Source organism: Mytilus californianus, unplaced genomic scaffold (genome assembly GCF_021869535.1).
Source record: "Mytilus californianus isolate M0D057914Y unplaced genomic scaffold, xbMytCali1.0.p SCAF_4, whole genome shotgun sequence".
NCBI lineage: Eukaryota > Metazoa > Mollusca > Bivalvia > Mytilida > Mytilidae > Mytilus > Mytilus californianus.
This window is the reverse complement of record NW_026262690.1, coordinates 46,579,165-46,601,773: the sequence shown is the minus strand read 5'-3', so window position 1 is coordinate 46,601,773 and position 22,609 is coordinate 46,579,165. Positions and strand designations below refer to the sequence as shown.

Sequence of the window (22,609 nt, the reverse complement as noted above, 5' to 3'; positions counted from 1 at the left end):
TAAAGGAATTAGGGGCCAAAAAGGGGCCAAAAATAAGCATTTTTGTAACTTCCAGACATAACATGTGTGTTAGTGTATGGATCTCTCTGACATTGTACCACAAGGTTCCATATCACACAGGGAATGCTGGGATTGATTTTGGGGGTAATTGCCTCAAAATTTTAGGAATTAGGGGCCAAAAAAGGGGCAAAAAACAAGCATTTTTCTAGTTTCATGACAATAACTTGTGTTCAAGTGTATGGATCTCTCTGATATTGTACTGCAAGGTACCATACCACAAAGGGAAGGCTGGGATTGAAGATGGGGGTAATTGCTTCAATATTATAGGAATTAGTGGCCAAAAATGGGCAAAAAACAAGCATTTTTCTAGTTTCAGGACAATAACTTGTGTGTAAGTGTATGGATCTTTCTGAAATTGTACTACAAGGTTCCATATCACAAAAGGAAAGTTGGGTTTGAATTTGGGGGTAATTGCCCTAAACGTTTAGGAATTTGGGGCCAAAAAGACGCCAAAAAACACATTTTTCTAGTTTCCAGACAATAACTTGTGTTCAAGTGTATGGATCTCTCTGAAATTGTACTGCAAGGTACCATACCACAAAGGGAAGGCTGGGATTGAGTTTGGGGGTGATTAATCATAAGGGGGTTCAAAAAATATGGGGGGGGGGATATTTTTTTTTCCTTTTTTTTCTTTTTTTCCTTTTTTTTTTCTTTTAAAATTTTCCATTTTAAGTTGGTTATTTCTGATTTATATTTAAAAGCAAATAATAATGATATGGTAGGAGATACACACCAAAGAGGATGTGTAAATTATTATATAATAAGTATTGTGCAATAGCAAGAAATTTTCAATTGCACAGTATTGCACAATAGCAAGAAATCTTCAATTGCACAGTATTGAGCAATAGCAAGAAATCTTCAATTGCACAGTATTGCGCAATAGCAAGAAATATCCAATAGCACAATATTGCGCAATAGCAAGAAATTGTCAATTGTACAGTATTGCGCAATAGCAAGAAATATTTAATTGCACAGTATTGTGCAAAAGAAGATACTTTGTATAAATTGCTTATTTCTTGACCAATTTCAATGGGGTTTTATTCTTGAATTCTTGGGGTTCTTTAATATGCTGAATCTAACCGTGTATTTAGTTTTTGGATTTTGGGCCCGATTTTAAATTGGTCCACATTGAGGTCCAAAGGGTCCAAAATTAAAATTTGTTTGATTTCATCAAAAATTGAATTATTGGGATTCTTTGATATGCCGAATCTAACCGTGTATTTAGATTCTTAATTTTTGGTTCCGTTTTCAAATTGGTCTACGTTAAGGTCCAAAGGGTCCAAAATTAAACTTAGTTTGATTTTAACAAAAATTGAATTCTTAGGGTTCTTTGATATGCTGAATCTAAATATGTATTTAGATTTTTGATTATGGGCCCAGTTTTCAAGTTGGTCCAAATCGGGGTCCAAAATTAAACTTTGTTTGATTTCAACAAAAATTGAATATATGGGGTTCTTTGATATGCTGAATCTAACCATGTATTTTGATTTTTGGGCCCCGTTATCAACTTTGTCCACATTGAGGTCAAAAGGGTCCAAAATTAATTTCATCAAAAATTGAATTCTTGGGGTTCTTTGATATGCTGAATCTAACCATGTATTTAGATTTTGGATATTGGACCATAATAGGTGAATGTCCAATTTAAAATTTTTAAGTTCTTAGACCACATTCATTCTGTGTCAGAAACCTATGCTGTGTCAAATATTTAATCACAAACCAAATGCAAAGCTGTATCAAGCTTGAATGTTGTGTCCATACTTGCCCCTACTGTTCAGGGTTCGACCTCTGCGGTCGTATCAAGCTGCGCCCTGCGGAGCATTTTATTTTTATATGCTGAATCTAACCATGTTGTTAAATTTTAGATATCAGACCATTCTAGGTAAATTAAATGTCCCATTTCAAATTTTTAAGATCTTTGACAACATTTATTTTGTGTCAGAAACCTGTATTATGTCAAAAAATTTGATCACAATCCAAATTCAGACAGTTTCAAGCTTGAATATTGTGTCCAAACTTGCCCCAACTGCTCAGGGTTCAACCTCTGCGGTTGTATCAGGCTGCGCTCAGCAAAGCATTTTATTTATATAGATTAGAACGTTGGTTTTCCTGTTTGAATGGTTTTACACTAGTCATTTTTGGGACCTTTTATAGCTTGCTGTTCGGATTGAGCCAAGGCTCTGTGTCTCATTGGCACTCATACCACATCTTCTTATACAGTTTCAGAATGTAATTCATAATTTTGTTGATTCATTCATAAGCATTTTGTGTCAATAACTCTCCTTAACAAGAGGGGATATGAAGATCAACAGTGAGGTTTCAGATCCTATTCAATTTTTAATCAGAATGACTTAGCTCACCTGACCCATTTGGACCAAGGGAGCTATTGCCATAATTTGGGGGTCTGTTGTCATATGCTGATCTCTCAATACTGTAAATTCAGAAATTATTGCGATGTTTTTATTATTGCGAAAAATGCGACAGGGTTATAATCGCAATAATTTAAACTCGCATTTTGAAACTTGTTGTATGAATTAAACAGGATTTTTCTCAATATCGCAAAAATTAAAATCGCATTTTAGGCTAAAATGACAAAATCGCAATAATATATGCACGCAATAATTTCTGAATTTACAGTATATATATGGTAAATTTTTATTTTACTTGAAAGGAATGATGTATGAATGGTCCTCTTCAATCTATTCTCATTTGGTTCTGAAAGGATGAAAACATATAGCTGCAAGATTCAAAGTTTGATTCTAATTGGTCAATTAAAAGAACAATCCCTTTTTAAACTACTAGGCAAATGTTTTGAAAGTTTAGGAGATTGATGATCACTGAAACTAATTGGCAAATTTTAACCAAATTTGGCAGGAATTGTATATTGAAGGTTAACTATAATTTCCATTCAGTTTCAGTCAAACGAAAAAACTCGACCATCAGATACATCTTTAGTTATTATTGGCCAATTTTTTGTCTTGCTTGTAAAGAAATTGCAGAGGCATAACACTTTTTAGAGAATGATTTAAGATTTCAGTATATTTCTTTCACATTCCCAAATTTGGCTATGCATGGTTTGCTCATAAGTTGAGTTAAAATCATGTTCACAACATAAGCATAGTATTACTAAGATTATTTGGTCTATGGATAATAAATTTTTTAAGATAAAAAATATCTGTAAAATATTGGAGATGCAACACTATAACAATTTTTTCTCTGAACATCTATACTCCAACCATTGATAAATAGGCTACATTAAAACGCAATGGGAAGTGTGAAGATACAACAGTAAATTTCTGACATAAATTTGTAAAATGAAGAAATTGCTTATTTCAATTGTATAGAAAGACTATTTGGCCTGACTTCAAATTTATCAATATCTTTATTTTCATCTAAAGTTGACATAGATTCACTATAAGATTCACATGATGAATTGTTAAATTTTGCGATTAGATTAATTTAAGAGACACCACTATTTGCTATGCAGTTGTATTAGCGATAGTACATTTAATTTCCATGGAGATTGTTTGGCTTCCATTGAATACATGTATGTTTAAAGCGTTGCCAATTTAATTTCAACATTTGCATTACACTTGAAATAACATACTGTCAATATTTTGTAAAAATCTTCTTTGCCAAGAAATTACAAGGTAAAATGTTTAGAGACAAGGGTATTAAATGATGATTGGAAAACTTTGCATATGATCCTTCATTGATTTTTGATAGATTGGCAAATATAGTACAATGCCATTGGTGTCACAAAATTTATATTTTACCATATAAAATATAAAGTTTACATCTGATGGAATTAATCAACTTTAACCAAAGTTGTCTGGAAATTTGGTGCAGGGAATATAGCAGTAATGGTCTCTGTCTGTTTTTCCAAAACAAATCAATACTCGAATACCATTTGACATAAAGCTTTCATACTTGGTAGATTATTAGTCATCATATTCACTCTACCTTTTTAGCTCACCTGGCCCGAAGGGCCAAGTGAGCTTTTCTCATCACTTGGCATCCTTCGTCCGTCGTCGATGTCCGTTGTCGTTAGCTGTTTACAAAAATCTTCTCCTCTGAAACCACTGGGCCAAATTTAACCAAACTTGGCCACAATCATCATTAGGGTATCTAGTTTTAAAATGTGTCAGATGACCCCGCCAACGAACCAAGATGGCCGCAATGGCTAAAAATAGAACATAGGGGTAAAATGTAGATTTTGGCTTATATCTCTGAAACCAAAGCATTTAGAGTAAATCTGACAAAGGGTAAAACTGATTATTAGGTCAAGATCTATCTGCCCTGAAATTTTTAGACAAATCTGACAACCCATTGTTGGGTTGCTGCCCCTGAATTGGTAATTTTAAGGAAATTTTGCAGTTTTTGGTTATTATCTTGAATATAATACTATTATAGATAGAGATAAACTGTAAACAGCAATAATGTTCAGCAAAGTAAGATCTACAAATAAGTTTTTTATGACCAAAATTGTCAGTCGACCCCTTTAGGAGTTATTGCCCTTTATAGTCAATTTTTGTCAAGCCTGCAACTTTTGTCGCAGAAAGCTCGACATAGGGATAGTGATCCGGCGGTGGCGGCGGCAGCGTTATCTAACTTCTTAAAAGCTTTATATTTTAGAAGGTGGAAGACCTGGATGCTTCATACTTTGTATATGGATGCCTCATGTTACGAAGTTTCCGTCAGTCACATGTCCAATGTCCTTGACCTCATTTTCATGGTTCAGTGACTACTTGAAAAAAAAGTTAACATTTTTTGTAATGTTAAATTCTCTCTTATCATAAATAGTAGGATAACTATATTTGGTATGTGCGTACCTTACAAGGTACCTATGCCCGTCAGACAGTTTTCACTTGACCTCCACCTCATTTCATGGATCAGTGAACAAGGTTAAGTTTTGGTGGTCAAGTCCATATCTCAGATACTATAAGCAATAGGTCAAGTATATTCGGTGTATGGAAGGACTGTAAGGTGTACATGTCTAGCTGGCAGGTGTCATTTGACCTTGACCTCATTTTCATGGTTCAGTGGTTATAGTTAAGATTTTGAGTTTTTGACTTTTTTTCTAATACTATATGCAATAGATCAACTATATTTGGTGTATGGAAATATTTTATGATCTATATGTCAGTCGCGCAGGTTTTATTTGACCTTGACCTCATTTTCACAGTTCATTGCTCAGTGTTAAGTTTTTGTGTTTTGGTGTTTTTCTTAAACTATAAGCAATAGGTCAACTATATTTGTTGTATGGAAGAATTGTTAGCTGTACATGCCTGCCTGGCATGGTTCATCTGACCTTGACCTCATTTTCATGGTTCATTGGTCAATGTTTAGTTTTCTTGGTTAATGTTAAGTTTATGTGACAGTTGTAATAAAGCTTTATATTTAGGACTATCAACATAATATCAATGATTAGTAAATAAGGCGAGACATTTCAGCGTGTGCACTCTTGTTTACAATTTTTTGTAAATTTTTGTAATCTTTTACAAAAATCTTCTCTGAAACTACTGAGACAAATTTAACCATACTTGGCCATAATCATTATTAGGGTATCTAGTTTAAAAAATGTGTCCGATGACCCCGCCTTCCAACCAAGATGGCCGCCATGGCTAAAAATAGAACATAGGGTTAAAATGTAGATTTTGGCTTATATCTCTGAAACCAAAGCATTTAGAGTAAATCTGACATGGGTAAAACTGATTATCAGGTCAAGATCTATCTGCCCTGAAATTTTCAGACAAATCTGACAACCTGTTGTTGGGTTGCTGCCCCTGAATTGGTAATTTTAAGGAAATTTTGCAGTTTTTGGTTATTATCTTGAATATTATTATAGATAGAGATAAACTGTAAACAGCAATAATGTTCAGCAAAGTAAGATCTACAAATAAGTTTTTTTATGACCAAAATTGTCAGTCGACCCCTTTAGGAGTTATTGCCCTTTATAGTCAATTTTTAACAATTTTTTGTAAATTTTTGTAATCTTTTACAAAAATCTTCTCTGAAACTACTGAGACAAATTTAACCATACTTGGCCATAATCATTATTAGGGTATTTAGTTTAAAAATGTGTCCGATGACCCCGCCTACCAACCAAGATGGCCGCCATGGCTAAAAATAGAGCATAGGGTTAAAATGTAGATTTTGGCTTATATCTCTGAAACCAAAGCATTTAGAGTAAATCTGACTAGGGAAAACTGATTATCAGGTCAAGATCTATCTGCCCTGAAATTTTAAGACAAATCTGACAACCTGTTGTTGGGTTGCTGCCCCTGAATTGGTAATTTTAAGGAAATTTTGCAGTTTTTATACGACCGCAAAAGTTTTTGCGGTCGTATATTGGTATAACGTTGGCGTCATCCTGCGTCGTCCGAAGACACATTGGTTTTCGCACTCTAACTTTAGTTTAAGTGAATGGATCTCTATGAAATTTAACCATAAGGTTCAATACCACAAAAGGAAGGTTGGGATTGATTTTGGGGGTTATGGTACCAACAGTTAGGGAATTAGGGGCCAAAAATAAGCATTTTTGTAACTTCCAGACATAACTTGTGTGTTAGTGTATGGATCTCTCTGACATTGTACCACAAGGTTCCATATCACAAAGGGAATGCTGGGATTGATTTTGGGGGTAATTGCCTCAAAATATTAGGAATTAGGGGCCAAAAAAGGGGCAAAAAACAAGCATTTTTCTAGTTTCATGACAATAACTTGTGTGAAAGTGTATGGATCTATCTGAAATTGTACTACAAGGTTCCATATCACAAAGGGAAAGCTGGAATTGAGTTTGGGGGTAATTGATGAAACGTTAAGGAATAAGGGGCCAAAATAGGGCCAAAAATAAGCATTTTTCTAGTTTCCAGACATTAACCTCTCGTTCAAGTGTATGGATCTCTCTGACATTGTACCACAAGGTTCCATATCACACAGGGAATGCTGGGATTGATTTTGGGGGTAATTGCCTCAAAAATTAGGAATTAGGGGCCAAAAAAGGGGCAAAAAACAAGCATTTTTCTAGTTTCATGACAATAACTTGTGTGAAAGTGTATGGATCTATCTGAAATTGTACTACAAGGTTCCATATCACAAAGGGAAAGCTGGAATTGAGTTTGGGGGTAATTGATGAAACGTTAAGGAATAAGGGGCCAAAATAGGGCCAAAAATAAGCATTTTTCTAGTTTCCAGACATTAACCTCTCGTTCAAGTGTATGGATCTCTCTGACATTGTACCACAAGGTTCCATATCACACAGGGAATGCTGGGATTGATTTTGGGGGTAATTGCCTCAAAATATTAGGAATTAGGGGCCAAAAAAGGGGCAAAAAACAAGCATTTTTCTAGTTTCATGACAATAACTTGTTTGGAAGTGTATGGATCTTTCTGAAATTGTACAACAAGGTTCCATATCACAAAGGGAAAGCTGGAATTGAGTTTGGGGGTAATTGCCCGAAACGTTTAGGAATAAGGGGCCAAAATAGGGCCAAAAATAAGCATTTTTCTAGTTTCCAGACAATAACTTGTGTTCAAGTGTAGTGATCTCTCTGAAATTGTACCACAAGGTTCCATATCACTCAGGGAATGCTGGGATTGATGATGGGGTAATTGCCTCAAAATTTTAGGAATTAGGAGCCAAAAAAGGGGCAAAAAACAAGCATTTTTCTAGTTTCATGACAATAACTTGTGTGTAAGTGTTTGGATATTTCTGAAATTGTACTACAAGGTTCAATATCACAAAGGGAAAGCTGGAATTGAGTTTGGGGGTAATTGCCCGAAACGTTTAGGAATTGGGGGACAAAAAGGGGCCAAAAAACACATTTTTCTAGTTTCCAGACAATAACTTGTGTTCAAGTGTATGGATCTCTCTGTAATTGTACTGCAAGGTACCATACCACAAAGGGAAGGCTGGGATTGAGTTTGGGGGTGATGAATCATAAGGGGGTTCCAAAAATTTGGGGGGGGGGGGATTTTTTTTTTTTTCCTTTTTTTCCTTTTTTTTTTCTTTTAAAATTTTCCATTTTAAGTTGGTTATTTCTGATTTATATTTAAAAGCAAATAATAATGATATGGTAGGAGATACACACCAAAGAGGATGTGTAAATTATTATATAATAAGTATTGTGCAATAGCAAGAAATTTTCAATTGCACAGTATTGCACAATAGCAAGAAATCTTCAATTGCACAGTATTGCGCAATAGCAAGAAATCTTCAATTGCACAGTATTGCGCAATAGCAAGAAATATCCAATAGCACAATATTGCGCAATAGCAAGAAATTGTCAATTGTGCAGTATTGCGCAATAGCAAGAAATATTCAATTGCACAGTATTGTGCAAAAGAAGATACTTCGTATAAATTGCTTATTTCTTGACCAATTTCAATGGGGTTTTATTCTTGAATTCTTGGGGTTCTTTAATATGCTGAATCTAACCGTGTATTAAGTTTTTGGATTTTGGGCCCCGTTTTTAAATTGGTCCACATTGAGGTCCAAAGGGTCCAAAATTAAACTTTGTTTGATTTCATCAAAAATTGAATTCGTGGGGTTCTTTGATATGCCGAATCTAACCGTGTATTTAGATTCTTAATTTTTGGTTCCGTTTTCAAATTGGTCTACATTAAGGTCCAAAGGGTCTAAAATTAAACTAAGTTTGATTTTAACAAAAATTGAATTCTTAGGGTTCTTTGATATGCTGAATCTAAACATGTATTTAGATTTTTGATTATGGGCCCAGTTTTCAAGTTGGTCCAAATCGGGGTCCAAAATTAAACTTTGTTTGATTTCAACAAAAATTGAATATATGGGGTTCTTTGATATGCTGAATCTAACCATGTATTTAGATTTTTGATTTTTGGGCCCCGTTATCAACTTTGTCCACATTGAGGTCAAAAGGGTCCAAAATTAAACTTTGTTTGATTTCATCAAAAATTGAATTCTTGGGGTTCTTTGATATGCTGAATCTAACCATGTATTTAGATTTTTGATTATGGGCCCAGTTTTCAAGTTGGTCCAAATCGGGGTCCAAAATTAAACTTTGTTTGATTTCAACAAAAATTGAATATATGGGGTTCTTTGATATGCTGAATCTAACCATGTATTTAGATTTTTGATTTTTGGGCCCCGCTATCAACTTTGTCCACATTGAGGTCCAAAGGGTCCAAAATTAAACTTTGTTTGATTTCATCAAAAATTGAATTCTTGGGGTTCTTTGATATGCCGAATCTAACCGTGTATTTAGATTCTTAATTTTTGGTTCCGTTTTCAAATTGGTCTACATTAAGGTCCAAAGGGTCCAAAATTAAACTAAGTTTGATTTTAACAAAAATTGAATTCTTAGGGTTCTTTGATATGCTGAATCTAAACATGTATTTAGATTTTTGATTATGGGCCCAGTTTTCAAGTTGGTCCAAATCGGGGTCCAAAATTAAACTTTGTTTGATTTCAACAAAAATTGAATATATGGGGTTCTTTGATATGCTGAATCTAACCATGTATTTAGATTTTTGATTTTTGGGCCCTGTTATCAACTTTGTCCACATTGAGGTCCAAAGGGTCCAAAATTAAACTTTGTTTGATTTCATCAAAAATTGAATTCTTGGGGTTCTTTGATATGCCGAATCTAACCGTGTATTTAGATTCTTAATTTTTGGTTCCGTTTTCAAATTGGTCTACATTAAGGTCCAAAGGGTCCAAAATTAAACTAAGTTTGATTTTAACAAAAATTGAATTCTTAGGGTTCTTTGATATGCTGAATCTAACCATGTATTTAGATTTTTGATTTTTGGGCCCCGTTATCAACTTTGTCCACATTGAGGTCAAAAGGGTCCAAAATTAAACTTTGTTTGATTTCATCAAAAATTGAATTCTTGGGGTTCTTTGATATGCTGAATCTAACCATGTATTTAGATTTTGGATATTGGACCATAATAGGTGAATGTCCAATTTAAAATTTTTAAGTTCTTAGACCACATTCATTCTGTGTCAGAAACCTATGCTGTGTCAAATATTTAATCACAATCCAAATTCAGAGCTGTATCAAGCTTGAATGTTGTGTCCATACTTGCCCCAACTGTTCAGGGTTCGACCTCTGCGGTCGTATCAAGCTGCGCCCTGCGGAGCATTTTATTGGTTATTATCTTGAATATTATTATAGATAGAGATAAACTGTAAACAGCAATAATGTTCAGCAAAGTAAGATCTACAAATAAGTTTTTATGACCAAAATTGTCAGTCGACCCCTTTAGGAGTTATTGCCCTTTATAGTCAGTTTTTAACAATTTTTCGTAAATTTTTGTAGTCTTTTACAAAAATCTTCTTCTCTGAAACTACTGAGACAAATTTAACCATACTTGGCCATAATCATTATTAGGGTATTAAGTTTAAAAAATGTGTCCGATGACCCCGCCTTCCAACCATCATGGCCGACTTAGTTAAAAATAGAACATAGGGGTAAAATGCAGTTTTTGGTTTATATCTCTGAAACTAAAGCATTTAGAGCAAATCTGAAGGTGGCAAAAATGTTCATCAGATTTAGATTTATCTGCCCTGAAATTTTCAGACGAATCCGACAACCCGTTGTTGGGTTGCTGCCCCTGAGTTAGTAATTTTACAGAAATTTTGCAGTTTTTTGTTATTATCTTAGATATCATTATAATATCTAATATCTAATACTACTAATTATGATTCTAACCTTATTTTACATGATTTCCAAAGCATCAGTAAATACAGGTGAGCGACACAGGCTCTTGAGAGCCTCTAGTTATATCGTCAGTTTGATTCGACAATTTTTACGGGAGTTACTGGACATGGTTATACAGAAAGCTCTCATTTTTGGTAGGATTGTTTGCCATCATGTGTAGTTGACCACATACAATCATTTTGATTTGACTAATTTTACAGGAATTATGGGACTATGACCATTTTTTTTTTAGTATTTTGACATTAAGACCTTGTGAATGCAACTCATTCAAGATTGTTTTACAGAAACCTCTCATAATTGGTCAGATTCGTAGGATTGTTTGCCATCATGTGTAGTTGACCACATACAATCATTTTGATTTGACTATTTTTACAGGAACTATGGGACTATGACCATTTTTTTTTTTTAGTATTTTGACATTAAGACCTTGTGAATGCAACTCATTCAAGATTGTTTTACCGAAACCTCTCATAATTGGTCAGATTGGTTGCCATCATGTGTAATTAACCATATTATACTGTCTTTAACCACTTTAATGAGAGTTATGGGACTTTGTGAACACCTCCTCAGAGCCCATTGGACAGAAAGTTCTCATACTTGGTAGGATTATGTTCATCATTTGTTATATGTGGAACTTTTGCCATATTTTGAATATCATACAACAATGACATATTGTAACACACAATTTAATTCCTCTTTTAATATTATTCAGCATGGGGGACATTTGGCTACAGCGTAGCAATCTTGTAGATACATGGTATGGAAGGTTATCTACTTATGATCCTTGATTGTTTTGATCATATGAAAATGGAAAGATTTCACATGAAAGCCAATCTATAAACTCCTTCACCCTTAAGATGAAAAACATGTTGCAGAGACTTTCTTTGATTATGTTTGGCCAGTTTTCAAACATCCTTTATCTGTAACTACCAAATGTTTTAACACATAATTGCATTGACAATTGAAAGACTCTCTACAAGCAGTCATAATTTAATGACTATGGCAAGCATTGTGGCAATGGTCACACAAATGTACCATTCAAGTTTACTGGCATGAATGAGGGGGGGCGAGAGGGGGTCTCATCCCGATTTCCCGGTTTTAATATCAGAAAATCCCGAAATCCCGGACATATTTTGTTAAAAATCCTGATCCCGATAAATTTGTTCCCCAATTTTAAAGTTTAAAGTTTCAATGCTTACGATTTAAACGTCTCGGGTATGATTGATGTTCAAAGTCTTTCAGCGTAACCAAATTGAATCCGAATATGTATTATCAATATTACCGTGACGTCAAGCTGCATATAAGCATTTTTGTTCTCATAAATCTTCAGTAGCCAGTCAGAAAATTGGCCAAATTCCAGTTCAAGTCAATACAAGAATCTATATGACAAGCACTGGAATCGTTTTGTAACATAGAGAAATTTGAATCTATTGAGTCACCATTCGAATAAACCACTGAACCAAGGATCAACCAAGTTACAGACATAAACAGAACTACAAATGTCACTTGAGAGATTTATAATGTAGTCGAAACGCTGCTTTACATTATAAAATAAAAAAAAATACTGGATCTACTCTGTTGCGATTCTGTTGAAGTATAATGAAAATGGCACTTTTATCTGTCCAAGGTACAGTTTTTTGTCAATCCCGTTATATTTCAACATAAAAATCCTGATTTCCCGTGGCTAAAAACGTTGCTTTCCCGTATCCTGATGTTTTTCTATCCCAAATTCCCGATCTTTAAACAAGGCAATCCTAATTTCCCGTTGCTAAAATCGGCCAATCCCCCCCCCATGAATGGTAAGAGAAAATATAAGGTATTAACTTTTTACTGAACTTGTGGTCATTGTGAACAAAACTTGGCAGTAATAATGTATGAATGATTGTCTGTCAAGATCTTTACCAATTGGAAACAAGTGATCTGAGGGTAAACTTTTTCAGTAGCAATTGAGGGGGAATTTTCCATGTCAGTGATTAAGGTAGGCAGCAGACTCTAGTTGCTTTTGTCATAATTATATACATGTAGCAAAACATGAAATTAACATATTTTTATCAGGGAGTAAGCAGCTTGCAACTTTAACTGCCTTGATAGTCTTGTGGTAGCACACTCACCTTGAGTACGACTGATTTTTAGTTCACCTGGCCGAAAGGCCAAGTAAGCTTTTCTCATCACTAGGCGTCCGTTGTCATAGTCTGTTAACTTTTACAAATATCTTCTCTGAAACCGCTGGCCCAAATTTAACCAAACTAGGCCACAATCATCATTGGGGTATTTTGTTTTAAAAATGTGACCGATGACCCCGTCTGCCAACCAAAAAGGCTGACATGGCTAAAAATAGAACATAGTAGGAGTAAAATGCAAGATTTGCCTATTATTTTGAAAACTGCTATAATTAGAGAAATTCAGAAAAAAGGCAAAAATGTTCAGAATGATGAGCTCTAACTTTTGTCCATTTACATCAAACCTGTCAGACGACTTTTATAGGAGTTATTATCCCCTTAAAGACGAATTTTACCATTTTTAAAATTTTTTCCCTATTATCTCGAAAATTATAATAGATCTATATAGATAGAAACTTTAAATAACACAAATGATCAGCAAGGCAAGATCTACTATGAGACATATGGTCAAAATCTTCAGTTGACTTGTTATTGGAGTTATTGCCCTTTAATGATATTTTTACATTTTTCTGTATTTTTTTGCCTTTTATCATGTTTATCTTGAACACTATCAAACATTTTTATGTAGATGGATAGAAATTTAGAAAGGAAAAATTGTCAGCAGGATAAGATCTACAAATACATGTATATGTCAACATGACTGAAATTGTCAGTTCACTCTTAATAGAGTTGTTCCCATTTAATGATGATTTTTACTAAAAGTGGCCATAGTTTAAGATGCAGGTGAGCGACACAGGCTTTTTAGAGCCTCTAGTTTTACTTGTAGTCATGGTGTAACCAGTTAGAAATTAAGCTTGTATGTCTACAAATGTGTATTTTTATCATGTGTCAGTGTATATGTAGTGTAAATATGAATTTGAAAGGTTCAATATTTTACAAAAGTATTTCCAAAGATGATTCCTGACTTGCAAAAAGCTCAAGGTAACAGGATAAATGTCAAATATAATTAGAAATATATATCGTTCAGCAAGGTGCATATTCTGTCCAAATTTTTTGCAATTTTCTTTCTCTGTCCAAACTTTAAAAGTCCTTGTTAGGAAAAAGAAAAGACATAATGGGGCCTTTTATAGCTTACTATGCGTATGGGTTTTGCTCATTATTGAAGGCTGTATGGTGTCCTAAAGTTGTTAACTTCTACATCATTTGGTCACTGGTGGAGAGTTGTCTCATTGGCAATCATACCACATTTTCTTATTTTTATTTATATTTTCTAGGAGTATTTATGCTCAAATTTTTTTGAAGCTGGACTTTTTGGTTTTTTTGTTGGCCAAAATTGTCAAATTACAAAAGTGAAGGGCGCCATTAAAATTTTTAGACTAACAGAAACGGACATATATCATTTACTGTCCAATGGAGCCCCACAAAAAAGTCCCACATGGAGCATAATTTTTGATTTTCCTGGTTGCAAACCTTGTAAAATGTGTAAGTATTTTCAAACAAGCAGTGTGTTCTTTTTTTTCACTGAAGTACAAAAGATTTTAAAACATTATAGTTCATATTCATACTAGATGCTGTTGAATTTGATTGTGTCGTCAATTTTACAAGATTTGAAAAACTTGGTTCTATAGTACACATAACTCATTTGTAACTGATGATTTTCATTCTACTTTATTCAAGAAAGGTATTTTAACCTTCAAGAGATACATATCATGTTTTGTATTTTAATATACATCTGGTCTTTCTAATTGATATACATGTGGTTAGCTGTATTTTCTGATGGAAGATGTAAAACTACTAGCAACAAGGAAAAACTAAAGTCGACTGGGTAGCCCAACTACTACAAGCACTTTAGAAGGGTAAACATTGTGCTACACTACAAAAACAGATTTTATTCTAAGTATCTATTTAATATAATAAAATTTCATCATACATGTTACATAAAATATAGATTTTAACAATAAAATATGATTTCTGGAATTTGTCCACCCTGAACTCCAGTTCCATTTGTACTGTCTGAAGAACATTGAAACTGAAAATTTACTTTTCCACATTGAACTTCTGCTAAACCCTCCTGTCCAAAATAACTTAATTCTCCTCCATCTAAAATAGCACTAGCAGTATAAAATATATCAGATTCGATTTGTACGGGATTGTCAAACATTACATCAAATGTATTACTTGATCCGTCAGAGAAAAATTTTGTTATATTTTGACCAAGCACTATGCCGTTTTTCTTGAGTTCAATTTTCACTTGATATTCAGCTGCCCCATTACTAGATCCATACAACCCAAAACCTGCTATAAATATTCGCTGGTCAACAGCAAACTGTATACTATCACATCGTCCACGATATCGCCATTGATTACTTCGATAAGCAGAAGATTGGAATCTGTGACATTTGTAAGGCTTTAAGCCAGATCGATTTCTCTTGTTGAATTTCAGTTCTGGTTTGTTCTTGGCAAGATAGTCAAGAAAAAGATTATTTGTTTCTTGTAATGTTAATACACCAGACTGTGCTGGTCCATTGGCATACTCCTCTAAAGACATTGCTGGAATACGAATTTTGAACAAAGTATCACCTAAAACTTTCCTTTTATTTTCAGCAGTTTGTTCTAAATTTTGTCGTTTGCATTCAGCATCAGCCCAACGACAAGCTGCATTGAATACAGATATTTCTTTAGCATTCAGAGTTTCTCTACTTAAGACAGTATTCAATGTATTGACATCAATTTCAGTGAATCCATCAGATCTAAGTGCTTCCTCAGCTTGAGCATCAATAACTTCCCAGCATCGCTGCATCAATTCTTGTTCTTCAAATAGTCTACCCTGACTAAGTAAGATACAAGCATTATGTGCACTGAGACTTGTTTCTAGATATCGAACGCAAGTCCTGGCCAAATGTGGTACTATGTACTTCTTAGCTGCATACAGGGTAGCCAATACATTGTCTGGTTCCAAATGTATTTCATCACAATACAAGTACCTGAATTTATAAAGTATACACTAATGTATAAGTTTTGAACATTTTTCACTATGGCACACTGTGCTCTGAGTAAGTGTTAAATTTTAAATTCAAACTGGTGATTGGAAGTAATTGTAAGATGATAACAAAGAGGCATTGGATCAAAAATCATAAATTGAAAAAGGACAGACATCACCATAAACAAAAGCCAACTAACCATGACTTTGAAAATTAAGGGGGCAACAGGAAACCTACATGAACATGTACCAAAACTCGGCTTAAACTAATATCTCAAGGAGGCTTATTATATACCGGTAAGCAGTTCCTGCTCCACTATTGCAACCTGTTGATTATGACAAGTAACTTGACATAAACGTATGCCCCTGTAAACCTGCGACAATCTATATGTGCTTGTCCCAAGTCAGGAGCCTATAATTCGTTTTTTTGCTGTATATCATATTTGTTTTTCGTTCATTGTTTTGTACATATTTCAGGCCGTTTAGTTTTCTTGTTTGAGTTGTTTTACATTTGTCATTTTGGACCCTTTTATAGCCAACTATGCGGTATAGATTTTGCTCATAGTTGAAGCCGTACGGTGACCTATAGTTGTTAACTTCTATGTAATTTTGTCTCTGGTGAAGAGTTGTCTCATTGACAATCATACCACATCATCTTATTTTTATATGTGCAAAAGAATTTCTTTGAATTTAGCTTTGTTAAGTTTTGCCTGTTTTGAACTACCCAGTAGTATAACTAATGTGCATGGAATAGGTTAATAAAATATATCACGTCAAGTAATGTAATTAATAAAATATATATCACTTCAACATGTTCAAGGTAATGTACAAATGTAATTTAGGTCCAAAAATAATATAAAAGTGGTTTTAATTTTAAATCAATGGTCATAATGGTTAAGCAGTATGAAATGTGTAGGACAATGTTTAGCTACAGGAAGTTAGATACATGTAAGTTTGTTAAGTTCTGCACTCCCATTGCGAAATGACCCTCAAAACTTTTTTAAAATGTGAAACTTTGATTGTTGACATTTGTTTCATATACATGAATTACATTTTTTTCTTCAAACAAGACTATAATATAAATGAAATTATATTCTTCATGGAAGTCAGGAACTAATCATCTTTAAGCTGGTGTATTAGTGATTGTACCTGAGTAGATTAAGGAAAGCTTGAGGTTCAACATCTGGAATTTCAATTACGTGCTTTGCATCAGCAAGTCCACCAAAAAACATAGCATAGAACACTGAGCTGCCTGTAGCTAAAATGTACTTGTGTGCTGGAATTTTCTGTTGATGAGGGACAGTTCCAACTTTAAAGAAGACATCAGCCATGAGTGGATTGTTAAACATCACAGCATTTCTTTCCCTCACACTTGATTGATTAGCTTGCCAGTTAAATTCCTCACTTGCTTTAGAAGTTGGTAAACACTGGGGTTGAGGTCTGGCTATTTTCCATGAAGGTTCTGTTTTTCTTCTTGGATTTTGTACAGTTACTTTAGCTGTGTAATTTGGAGGAACTTCTTGATTTACTTCATCATCAGAAAACTGTCTGTTTGAACTGATTTGCATGCAGCTTTTTGGTTCAGTTTTTAGTGGTCTATCCATCTGCAATAAAATTAATCTTATTTAGTAAAGCAAAATCTGTTTAAGGACAATTAAGTTATTATTAATAAATAAATAAAATTAAGGTTATTATAGAATAAACACATGATAAATATATAAAAGTAAGGAGATGCGGTATGATTGCCAATGACTTTTAGACAACTATCCACCAAAGACCAAAAGATGAGGACACCAATAACAATGGGCCATTGCACAGTCTTCAACAATGCACAATACTCATGCCATATAGTTACCTATAAAATGCCCTGTAATGAATGATGAAAAAATGTGAAACAGTTCAAAAGAGAAAGCCAACTGCTGGATTTATTTTATACTAAACCTAAACGAAGAACCATTATGGTAGACAGAAACTAGACTACAGGTTCCTAGTTTGGGACAGGCATATGGAGAGTGTGATGGTGTCAAATAGCTCTACATAAGAAACAGTCTTCACGCTCAACCACAGGCCCACCAGCCCAGGCTTGTAAAAATGCTGTCGAGCCTAGGCCTGTAAAAATCATCTCTACAAGCCAATAGAATCTACATGTAACTTAAATTTTGTAAAATTCAGCTTCAGGCCTGTAGATTTAAAAGTTTATTGGGAAGACTGCTGTTAAAGTCATCTGGAAAGGGCTCAACTCATTAGATTGTTACCATTACCATGATTACTAAGCACAAAAATAAACAAGAGTACTATGATTTAAGTCAGTGACTTCCAGCACAAAGCACAATTCAACTTACAAACCAACCACCTTTTCCTAAACCAGCACATTCCTAACAGACCCATGGAAAAGACACCACAAGAATGTTTTAGGAAAGCAGGACTATGCTTAAATACAGTATATTTTTCAGTGTTAGAAGTAAAAGCAATATCCCAAAAAATGATTTCATGGCGGTCAGGCTTTTTCTTTATATTTGCCAATTCTGTAAGTATATAGTCTACTGTTTCTTCAACAAGCATACATCATTATCATGATTATATTGAGTATGTCAGAGCTACTGACATTCAGTTGAATTTTGTTTCATTAGGGTGTCATACAGTTCTAGTTCCAATTTCGCTCTTGGCGACCATAGTCTCTGAGTAACCTAAACCATCCTTATTTCAAGAATTTGGAAGTTGGCAGGTCATTCATATTTACCGGACAAATCTGCATAAATAACAGTGTAAATAACACTGCATTAAAACCAAAGATTGAGCAACATGAATCACGTCACAAACGAATTATAGTTATCTCGTACCATTGTAAACTCGTACCAATGTCAACTCGTACCACTAAAAAAAAACTCGTACCAATGCAAACTGGTACCACTGCTAACTCGTACCACAGTAAATTCATACCATTGTAAACTCGTACCAACTTATTTAAATGCATTCAAATGGTGTTTAATGATGAATATATACTTTAATTTCACTCAATACCGTGGCAGATTGGCTTTGTTGTCTCCTTTGAATAGACTCTTTTTTAAACTTTTACTGACAACTATTTGATTTAATTTTTAATCATTCCAAATCAGTAACATTGAATAGATTTGGGTATTTTTCTATTGTTTCTAAAATGAATTTTATTTAATGAAAGAATTTATTTATTGTGTTTTAAAGGTTTATAGTTTTGCCTGCCATCGCTCAAGTCTTGCAAAAGACTGACCTCCTGTCCCTTGGGTTGTGCATGTTCGATAGTCCCCCTTAAACTCGACGTGCACTGACTCTTGGTGACATAATTAAGAAATTACATTCGTATTTTTGTCTAAGTTTTCATTAAAATCTGGTATAAAGTTCAAAGATATTTTAATTTTTTGTATAAAGCTTTAAAAAGAAATAATCATAAAACATTCGTAATTTTGTCTAAGTTTTCATTAAAATCTAGTATAAAATTCAAGTAATTCAACTTTTTTTATTTAGTTTACAAAAAAAAGTCATAAAACATTCGTATTTTTGAATATATTTTTAATGGTACGAGTTTGCAGTGGTACGAGTTTACGTTGGAACGAGTTAACTTTTTTGGTACGAGTTTACAATGGTACGAGTTAACTTGCTTCCTCACAAACCATGGGGGGACTCCAGTACTGTTTAATTAGCAACAAAAAGAAGAAATAAATGTTTTGTAGAACTGTGTATATTGTATTTGTTTTATACATATATTTTTTTCATGACTTGACACCAATGCCTTTGTACTTCATATGCTTTAATTCGTGGCCTAGCCTGGGATAACTACATTTATCCTGCCCTCCCCCTTTTTAAATGTAGGTTCTGCCCTGTAAATGAATTTGGTAGTGTTATGGATTATGTTCCCAGATAAATTATCATGATTTTTCGATCAGTACTATGTCTAAATTACTTAAAGATATATTGTGTACAATGATGGTATGCCCTACTTAATAACAAGGCTTTGTTATCTTTAATTTATTTGTGTGTCGCGCACCTGTCTTCCTGTATCCGTTTTTTTGCCTTGTTATGCCCAGAATATACACGCGTAGCTTTTATTCAAGATTTTGCGTTGATTACCTTATTTAGTTTTGGGTTTGAAACCACAAGATGATGCGTTGTTGATCATGTTAATGAGATTGTCTAAATAAAGTCAGTTGTCAAAGTAGAAAACTCCCGTGGTGCTTTGCGGTGTTATTGACGTTTTCAGAATTATCGTTTTTGAAAGGAAACATCCGAGAGCACCGAATAAACAAACAAAGGGAGACAATTTTTTCGCGGAATATTTCTTTTTGGATTGTCCTTCTTATTTTGTCTATAAAATTCTCACAGATTACGATCTAACAGGCAAATAAAACCCAGATATCATGTTCTTTGATTATTATCTTTTATTTACAACATATCCCACTTTCTTCATATAGGGACCACTTTGAAGATCATTCAAAGGGGGGGGGGGGGGGGGGGGGGGGTAATTTTGGGCATGTTTCCACTGAGGGGCTCCCAAAAGCTATCCTGTTCACAAATGCCTGTGATTTGATGATGTAAAAAAAATTAATAATAACCAAAAATATTGACTTCATATATTTCATCTATTCAAAACATATTGGACAAGTACAAACAAAACATACAAAACATAGAATTAAGGATCATCAGCTTGAAATTGAAAAAGGTAGATACGAAAACATTAAACATTTTGGAGTGCATATGTCAACATCGCAAGGAAGAAGTGTAGATCAGGTTCACTTCCCAGATGTAAAACATTCGAAATTTACAAAAAAAAAACATGCATTGGAGATCTTTGTACATTGTATAAATATGTATCAGAATATTTTAAGATGTAATCCAGAAATTTTATCTGGCTATTGGGCTGTGAGAATTCAGAAGTTCTAAAAAAAACCTAATCTGATAACCAGTATCTGGAAAGGGAGGAATTATAAAAACAACATAGGCGTGCAAATCAATGTTTGTGTACTGAGTCGACTGATCTAGATGTTCTATACCTTTTGCTATTTCATGACAAGGGTACTTGAAAAAAAACAAATATGGGGCTCTGTGCAGTACCATTTACCTGATTTCCTCCCATAAGTCACTGTGTTACATAAAATATACCATTGTAGTAAGTTTAATAATATTTTGGGACTTCAACTGGAATATCTCTGGTTTTTCCCCCTTCATTTGCATATTGAATATCTTTTATACTATTTTTCAGATCCATGTTTATACATTCCAAGATTTGCACATAAATTAGAATTGGGTGACAAAACACATGAAGTGTCTATGACAGCTATGCGATTAGTTCAGAGAATGAAAAGAGATTGGATGCACACTGGACGTAGACCATCAGGACTTTGTGGAGCAGGTAAATAACACACCTAACATTCCCTTCATGTCTACTTACCAGTATGATAATCTTTACTAATTTTGCTTGATAATGACTGACAAAAAAAAATTGGATACATGTAACTAGATAAGGATAAAAATACTGTGGCATAAATTTTACTAAAAAGATGGTGCAAACTCTATTTATCATAGGAAGAACTATCTTAATTGCAGTAGGTCTACTCATAACACAGTTTTTATACGCCTGTTTACGGGACGTATTATGGTATACCGTTGACCGTCTGTCCGTCCGTCGTCAACATGTCGGACATTAACTCAATAAAGCTTTAACCAATACACATGAAACTTTGGTGAATTGTTTATATCTATTGACGTGAGCTCCCTTTCGTTTTTTATAAATTTCAGATTTACCGTTTCTTAGTTTTGGGGTTTTATTCATTAAAAAAGGGGGGATTTTCCATTTTTCCGACAATAACTCAAGAATGCTTTCACCAACTTGCAAGAAATTTTGGTGAATTGTTTATATCTATTGACATGAGCTCCCTTTGGATTTTTATAAATTTTAGATTTTACTTTTCCGAGTTACAGGGTTTTATTCATAAAAAAAGGATGATTTTCCAGTTTTCGGACAATAACTAAAAAATGCTTTATTGAAACTTTGGTGAATTGTTTATATCTGTTGATGTAAGCTCCCTTAAGAATTTTATAAATTTCAGATGTTACATTTCTGAGTTATGGGGTTTTATTCATTCAAAAAGGGGGGATTTTCCAGTTTTTGGACAATAACTCAAAAATGCTTTCAGCAGTTCTCATGAAACTTTGGTGAATTATTTATAGCTATTGATGTAATCTCCCTATTGATTTTCATAAATTTCAAATATGACATTGAGAAGAAATTGAACTTTATTTGTTTATAGTCTGACAACAGATTTACAAAGTATTGCACAACAGCATAGTGTATTGCACAACAGCAAGAAATCTTTAATTGAATATACATTTAATTCATATAACCAATTTCAAGTTCTTTGACTACATTTATTCAGAAACCTATAATATGTCAAATATTTAATTACAATCCAAATTCAGACCAGTATCAAGCTTGAATATTGTGTCCCTTTTTGCCCCAACTGTTCAGGGTTGGACCTCTGCGGGCGTATCCAGCTACGCTCAGCGAAGCAGTTTGTTATTTTCTTATTTCAAAAATAGGCTTAACAGCACATGGTTATCAAAACAGTTTTGTTCATTTTTTTCAGCTGGTTGAGTACATACCAGTAGCTTTAGCCCATTGAAAATGCATCTATTGGACTGATTATCAGACTTATTTATTATAGTAAAATATGAATATGAATTCAGTAGAATTACAGATATGTGTAATGATCATT

The 22,609-nt window shown here is 33.9% G+C and overlaps 2 protein-coding genes across 2 annotated transcripts in view; one reads left to right on the top strand and one right to left on the bottom strand.

Annotated features, from left to right (window-relative positions):
• Positions 1–22,609, top strand: part of LOC127738133 (transcription factor IIIB 90 kDa subunit-like) — a 54,276-nt gene that overhangs the window by 14,473 nt on the left and 17,194 nt on the right. Inside the window, exon 7 of the mRNA XM_052249262.1 lies at positions 21,097–21,246. Coding sequence (XP_052105222.1) covers positions 21,097–21,246 — 150 coding nt within the window. The remainder of the gene's footprint in view (positions 1–21,096; positions 21,247–22,609) is intronic.
• Positions 14,770–20,111, bottom strand: LOC127738134 (BTB/POZ domain-containing protein 6-B-like). The gene is made up of 3 exons (XM_052249263.1): positions 19,968–20,111; positions 17,013–17,467; positions 14,770–15,867 (listed from the first exon to the last, which is right to left on the bottom strand). The coding sequence occupies exons 2-3, from the start codon at positions 17,465–17,467 to the stop codon at positions 14,835–14,837; spliced, it is 1,488 nt and encodes a 495-aa protein (XP_052105223.1). The 5' UTR covers positions 19,968–20,111; the 3' UTR covers positions 14,770–14,834.